Source organism: Octodon degus, unplaced genomic scaffold, assembly GCF_000260255.1.
Source record: "Octodon degus isolate 3935 unplaced genomic scaffold, OctDeg1.0 scaffold00029, whole genome shotgun sequence".
In the NCBI taxonomy this organism is placed as follows: domain Eukaryota; kingdom Metazoa; phylum Chordata; class Mammalia; order Rodentia; family Octodontidae; genus Octodon; species Octodon degus.
The window spans coordinates 1,117,012-1,124,629 of record NW_004524605.1 but is presented as its reverse complement, the minus strand read 5'-3'; the positions used below and the strand labels follow the sequence as shown (position 1 = coordinate 1,124,629).

The 7,618-nt window shown below is 42.7% G+C and overlaps 1 protein-coding gene across 2 annotated transcripts in view; it reads left to right on the top strand.

Moving 5' to 3' along the window:
- The window catches only part of Canx (calnexin), a 52,006-nt gene that overhangs the window by 39,465 nt on the left and 4,923 nt on the right, over positions 1 to 7,618 (top strand). For both annotated transcript variants that reach the window (XM_023713101.1, XM_023713102.1), the window contains exons 9-12: positions 434 to 547; positions 1,716 to 1,872; positions 5,934 to 6,149; positions 6,880 to 6,999. In XM_023713101.1, coding sequence (XP_023568869.1) covers positions 434 to 547; positions 1,716 to 1,872; positions 5,934 to 6,149; positions 6,880 to 6,999 — 607 coding nt within the window. The remainder of the gene's footprint in view (positions 1 to 433; positions 548 to 1,715; positions 1,873 to 5,933; positions 6,150 to 6,879; positions 7,000 to 7,618) is intronic.

Genomic DNA, 7,618 nt, shown 5'->3' with positions numbered 1-7,618 from the left:
TTAAACAACTGAGCTAAGGCCAGGCCCCCTATAATTTATTTTTGAATTGTATTTCTTTATTGTGGATACTGGGCCCTTAATACATGATTCACTTTTTTTTCTTTAAGAGCCTTACTGTGCAGTTTAGGCTGGCCTTGAATTCAAAGCATGCCTCAACCTCCCAAGAGTTGGGATTATAGGTGTGCACTGCCATGCTGGTCACAGATACTTTATTTATTTTGGCGGAACCGGGAATTGAACTCGGGCCCTTGCGCTTGCCAGGGAAGCACTTATTCCACTGAGCCATCTCCCCGGCCCCATGGTTACAGATACTTTAGAAGAGGAATTACTTTCAATTTTGAAAGACCTAAGCTGCTTTAGTGTTGTACAGTGGGCCTATCCTGTGATTCTCCAGTCGGTGTTGATGTAACTGGCATTTTATTTTGTGTTTAAGGGATGAGGATGCTCCTGCCAAGGTTCCAGATGAAGAGGCCACAAAGCCGGAAGGCTGGTTAGATGATGAGCCCGAGTATGTGCCTGACCCAGATGCAGAGAAGCCGGAGGACTGGTGAGAGGCCTGGGCTTTACTCTTACATGACCTGGTTGTTTATTGTCGGGTTTTTTCTTCCAGTTTGGAAGCAGATACTTTATTAACTGACCATATCCTAAAAACACCATGGTAGATACCTTAGTTCATCCTTCTAATAAGCTTATTGATCTGGTCTTCCCTGTTTCCAGCATCTCCACCTTCCACAAAATGGGTGGTCTTTTTTTTTCATTCCACCGCGTGGAGATGATAACTTGAACTGCCACAGGAAGTTATTTGCTGCTTTGAAGCATTTTCCAACAGTGTAGATCTCACGAACCAGATCCTCCATGCAGATGATTCCATATTTACCAAGAGATCGAGCAGTCAATGAGTTATCCGTCAAGGCAATTCGCTTCTTCCTGATCTTGCTGTAGCCACGCTCGTATATTAGTTCGTTCACTGACTTCAGGTTTGGGTGCCCCATGCAGTACATGGCTGCACAATTCTCAGCATGCTAATTGAAGCCCAGTTGAGCTTAACGAAGGTACCATTGAAGGTTTGGCGAAGGCAGAGAAGCTGCAGCACCTTGTGGATCTTTGGGCTTGCACCTTTGATACCCCTGACCTGGATGACAAAGGCCAGTTTGGGCTCTGCAGGGACACAGAGGTTGCCAGCTTCTCTCGCCATCCTCGCCATTCAGATCTCAGTTCTTTACTCCTTATGACAGTGCCTGGCTTTTCCATAGATGAGTTGCCTTCTCGCCTTGCGAAGCGTCTTCTGGGCAAACTTTTTTTCTCCGGTACTTTATTGTCTTCAATTCTGTGAAATGTCTTTGCTTTTTCTTCAGGGTTTCTGGCACAGCAGGAACCTTCTTTTTCTGCTTATTTTCTTCTCTTCTACACCCTCCATGGTTCCAGCTGGAAAAGAACCATTACCTATTTTTTTATTAAAATAAATGTTAATTTTTAAATAGTCAAGAGCCCAAACTTAAAGGGAGTGCTCTACAAACGTAATTGCATTTCATCATGGGTTTTATAATGCGTCTATTTCAACAAGTGATTGTTACTGGAGACGAGAAGCAAGAAGATGGTGTTCTATAAGACTCAGAGAAAGCATCTCAGCTGGACCTGGGGGAGTGCTGGGCTGGGAATGAGTTCGTAATGCACCCTCCAGAACCTTTTTGTAATTTGTTGTGTGCTTCCCACAGGGATGAGGACATGGATGGGGAATGGGAGGCCCCTCAGATTGCCAACCCTAAGTGTGAGGCTGCTCCTGGCTGCGGGGTCTGGCAGCGACCTATGATTGATAACCCCAACTATAAGGGCAAGTGGAAGCCGCCTATGATTGACAACCCTAACTACCAGGTTTGTGCCTCTTGATAGTTGAGCTGCTTTCACTAATCTCTTGAGTCTGGACAGAAGTTTTGTCTGCAGCAAGGCTGCTGGGTTGATCACTATATTTACAGTGGAACTAAGAGCAAGAAGTAAGCTAAGTGTTGTAGTGCAGGCCTGTGATTCCAGCAAGCACTCTGGGATACTGAGGCCAGGTGATGTGCTTGGGAAATTTAGTGATTTACTGAGATACTGTCTCAAAAAAAAAAAAAAAAAAAAAGCTGAGAATGGTGGCTCATGCCTATTAATCCTAGCTAGCACTCAGGAAGCTGAGGCAGACAGATCATTGAGTTTGAGGCCAACCTGAACTAGGTATGAAGACCTCAAAACAATGAAATACAAGAGTTAGCAATATAGCTCAGCTGAATGCAACTGCTTCAGCCCTTAGTACCATCAACAGAAAAAGAGGGAGCACTTAGTGGGAAGAGGTACAGAGGCAGCCAGGTATGGCGGTGTGGGCCTGGCATCCCAGTGACATGGGAGGTCTAGAGAGGACTGTAAGTTGGAAGCCAGCCTGGGTGACTTAGTGAGACCCTGCCTCAAAATTTTGAAACAAAGAGGGCTGGAATTAGTGGAACAACATTGAACCAGCATATACATGGCCCTGAATTTAATCAACAGTGCCTTTCACAAGTGTTGTGACAGACCTAGAAAATGGAGAGACAAGCTTTCATAATTCTTTTGTAACTTATATTTAAAGACAAAAAAAGACATAAGGACAAGAGTGAAGGGCTGGTGAGACAGCTCAGTGGTCTAAAGTGCCTGCATAGGCAAGCAAAGGGACTGCAATTCAATCCCTGGCACAACATGCCACACCAGCCCCGTCAGTAGGGCGGGGTAAGCAAAAAAAAAAAGTGAAAAAAACTGAAGAAAAAAGGTGAGCTTGTGATTGGATACCTTCAGCCACAGGATCTGCATCTCAAGATTGACGGTCCCATGAGGTTGCAGGACTGGGATAGGTGTTGACACCTCCAGCTCGTGGTTAGCTCTTTTCTGGGTCTGTGCCTTCACCAGTGAAGCGACTGTGGCTCATGGGAGCTGATACAGACGCTTCTAGGGACCACGTGACTTCCTTACTGTGGAAGTGTTCAGCCTCAGGTCCCTGTCTCCCTGTTGTTTCTAAGCTAATGAAACTATAATCACTCATTTCTACTTGGTCAGAATTTAAAATGTAAGGTGTAGGGCTGTGGAAATGGCTCAGTGGCACAGTGCCTGCATGGCAAGCATGTGAGCTCCTGAGTCCCATTCCCTGTACCAAAAAAAAGGTGTAAGTTTGTCTATATACATCCGTTTCTGTTGTAAAACGTTTTAAGTTTTGTACTCAGACAAAATAAAAATTGCACTTAAACACTCGATGCTGAGGCACACTTAGGGATTTGAGGCTGGCCTGGGTTACATAATGAGACGTTATGTCAAGAACCAAAAAGGCGGGCTATGGTAGCACGTGTGTTGTCTTTTGGGAGGGATGGGGAGAAGAGGTTTATGTAGCTCGCAGTTTGTAGGGCTTTCATTCCATAATTAGCTCCAAGGCAGGGTAGCATGGCAGAGGGGCACTGTGTAAGAGAAGCAGTTGACAGTGGGCAGAAGGTAGCAAAGCAAACAAGAGGGTAGCACATGCTTCTAATCCCAGCGTTGGGGCAGCTGAGGCAGGAGGATCACTGTGAGTTTGAGAGCAGCCTAGGCTACATAGTGAGGGTTTTGGGGAGCAAGGGGGTGGATGCTGGGCATCAAATTCAGGACTTTGCACTTGCCAGGCAAGCACTTGTGCCAATGAGCTATATCCCTGGCCTCACATAGTGAGTTAAAGGCTGACCTGAACTACATAGTGAGACCCTCTTTTTCTCAAAAATAAATACCAAAAAAGGAAACAAAAATTACCCTTAAAAATATGGCCATTTAGCTCTTGTATTGGTGGCTGTTTAGGTGCATTGCCACTTTTGCTTTTAGCTTCAGTGTAGCAAGCCGTAATCCTCGTACCTTCTGAGCACACATAGTATTTTTTTGAGGCAGTTATCTAGCCCTGAATTGCTGGTTGGAGATCACATGTGTCTTATTTTAAGTCACCACCAAGAAAATCTGTAACTGAGGTAGGCTCCCACTCCCAGTAGCCATTGAGAAGCATGGAAACTCTTGGAAAGGCTGGGTAAATTGAAGGTGTAAGACTGGCACAAGGTCACAGATGCTACAAATTGAGAGTAGCTGGAATCCAAAAATCTGGGAGACAGGTTTGTTTGGTTTTCTTTTAGGCCACAAGACAAGTTTTAGTAAGTTTTAAAAAATTGAACTCATATTAATTTCATTTCCCAAAATAATGTTATGAAACTTGAAATCAGTAGTAGGAAGAACATAGGAAATTTCACATATAAATCAAAATTTAACAATAATCTCTTGAGCAACTAATGAAAGGATTAAAAATATCTTGTTTTTTTTTTTGGTAGGACAGTTCCAATAATTAACACATTGCATACATTCTTTTTTTTTTTATTTTAACATTTATTGTGGGGGGGGGCAGCTCAGCCCACCAGGGGGCGGGCTGGCTGGCATGTGGTGCTGGAGGATTGAACCGCAGTCCCTGTGCTTTGCCAAGCTTGTTCCAAGTAGGTGCTTTAGACCACTGAGCCATCTCTCCAGCCCCCATACATTCTTCCTAGTGGTTAACTGCTGTATAAGATGCAGACATGATAATCCTATTTACAAACACCATTAGAACAAATCCCTCTATTCATTAAGAGAATGTAACTATATATCTATCCTAACCATTTTGAATACACAGATACAAAATGGACATTCATCTGTATCCCCTTTTTTTGTTAAGTTCCGTTATTTGAATATTATAGGTGTGTTAACTCAGCAAAATATTCTAAAAAGAGTCCAGTAGTCCATAATAGTATTGGGTCTTCTGCTTCACTGGCAACGTCAGAAATTGTTCACCTGAGTCCCCTACAGCTCAACATAACACCATGGCTTTACTTCTTATACTTCGTTTTTATATTTTCCTGCTGAATGGTTAAGACCAAGGTAAAGCAGGACCTATGCAACAAGAGTTGTAGCTTTTGGGTCTGATAAGGTCAGTGAAATGCCCTCAGGATTTATCCTGAGATCCTGTACCTCAGATTGTAGAACCTTTGTCAGTGTCAGCCATGTGGATGAGTCATGGCCATTGCTTGGGCAGTTTGCTCTCTGTGAAAGCTTGAGAGAATGTTTTCTCTCCATGTGACTCTCCTTAGGCACTCTCTACATCATCGATCACTTTCCTCTTTGGCCCCATAATCTCCTTGATCAGAAAATTTGGGACACAACTGAGTTACAGGATGTTACAGTACAAGTTCTCATATGTCCTGATTCTTAATTGACCTTGGAAGGCTAGGGCCAAAATGTTGACTTTCCTTGCGGCCCTCCTTTTTCTCATCAAGTATTGATATATTGAACTTTAAGTCCCTACAGAATATGATGAAAAAACATTTAAAAATTAGAATATATGTTAAAAAATAGGCATAAAGAATTATATAATTCTTATGTTTACACATAAGTCCAAAAATCTAACCATATACAACCTTGAAGCAGGATAGTCCCACAACATTCCTTTTCCTGTCTCCTGCGACAGTATGGTTTTTTAAAAAATAGCTTTGAGGGGCTGGTGAGATGGCTCAGTGGTCTAAAGCACCTACTTAGAACAAGCTTGGCAAAGCACAGGGACCACGGTTCGATCCCCCAGCACCACATGCCAGCCAGCCCCGCCCCCTGGTGGGCTGAACTGGCCACACACACACACACACACTAAATAAATAAATGTTTTTAAAAAAAAAAAATAGCTTTGGGTATGGTGGCACACACCTGTGGTCCCAGCTGAGGCAGGAAGATTGCCATGAGTTCAAGCCCAGTGTGGACTACACAACGAGACCCTGTCTCAAAAAATGTTAAAAAGTAAAAAAGGAAAAGGCTTTTGATAAATTCAGTATCAACAGTGTCAGGCACAATTTATCATATAGTTTTTATTATCTGAAATAAATTTTGGATTTTTTTTTTTTTTAAAGGGAATCTGGAAGCCCAGGAAAATACCAAATCCAGGTTTCTTTGAAGATCTGCACCCTTTCAGGATGACTCCGTTTAGTGCTATTGGTTTGGAGCTGTGGTCCATGACTTCTGACATTTTTTTTGACAACTTCATCATTAGTAGTGAGCGAACAGTCATTGATGATTGGGCCAGTGATGGTTGGAGCCTAAAGAAAGCTGCTGATGGCGCTGCTGAGGTTTGTCCTTACTTGTTCCTTGTGTCTTTATATCCAGTAGAGGTCACTCATTGTTTTGTGAAGAGCTATTTATGATTTTTATTTTATTTTTTTGGTGGAACTGGGGATTGAACTCAGGCCCTTGCGCTTGCCAGGCAAGCACTTATTCTACTGAGCTATCTCCCCAGCCCCTATTTATTTATTTTTGTATCAGGGATCAAACTTGGGACCTTGCACTTACCAGGCAGGTGCTTATGCCACTGAATTATCTCCCCAGCCAAGAGATATCTTTTAGGGTTTATTTTTTTCCTTATTTGGGAGTATTGTCAGAGAAAGTATAACTGTCTACTGCCTACTAAAGAAAAAAATACTGGATTTTTGGATGATTTTATTAATCTAATGTAATGAGCTTAGAATTCCTATTAGCATTATGTTCAGGGTTGTTTAATGGATGTCAAAATTTACCATTTAGGGTTTGTTGAGTCTTGGCTTACTCCATGTACAGAATTTTCAAACATTCATGTGAGTGAGCTAAGTAGTAGAAGGCCAGGGACACTGAGATCAAGACATTCTTATTGTTCATGGTAACACATGCTTAGGAGGCGAAGCAGGAGGCTCAGGAGTGTGAGGCCAGCCTGGCTGAGTAGCTAGGCCCTGTCTCAAGGGGAGCTCTTCATAGGCTGGAGCTATAGCTTCCACTTCATGTCTGGGGTTAGAAGCCAACTTTCCATCCTTGCTGCTTGTTTTTCAGCCGGGCGTCGTGGGGCAGATGCTTGAGGCAGCTGAAGAGCGCCCGTGGCTCTGGGTGGTCTACATTTTGACTGTGGCTTTGCCTGTGTTCCTTGTAATCCTCTTCTGCTGTTCTGGAAAGGTAAGAGTTTTTTTGAAATTACTTTTAGAATGAACTCTTACATTGTTTAAAATAACTAAAATACTTTGCCTGAGGTTTTCTTTGTAACAGCTTGGTAACAACTGAGCCACATTTTGAATTGACTCAGAAACCCGTATTCACTCATTGTGTCCATGTGGGAGTAGGACTTTGGCCCTAACTGCCCGGATTATTTGGTCTGTACCATCACTTCCCTAAACATTTGGTGCAGTTTTTCTTAAAGGGAGAACAAACCAGCTTTTCCTCCTGCCATTGCTTTTTTTCTTTTTTTTTTTTTTTTGCAGAACCGGGGATTAAACTTAGGCCCTTGTGCCATTTCTGTTCTTATGCTTCATAATTTGATCTTCCATTTTTCATTCTTTGCTCCCCAGCTCTGCTAGTCTTCTCAGAGCAATACACATGTGGGCCCTGTTGTGAGTTTTCTTGTTTAGCTGTTGTATGTTCTCTACTTCTGTAATGGAGGATTATTCTTCACCTTGGATCCATAGCACTTCGTGACCACCTCTGAATCTCTGAAGTTCCTTTTTCAGTCTTATCTTTATCTCTGCCTAAGTGCAAGTGACAAAGCTAGAGCTGTACTTTCTTTTTTTTTTTTTTTTTT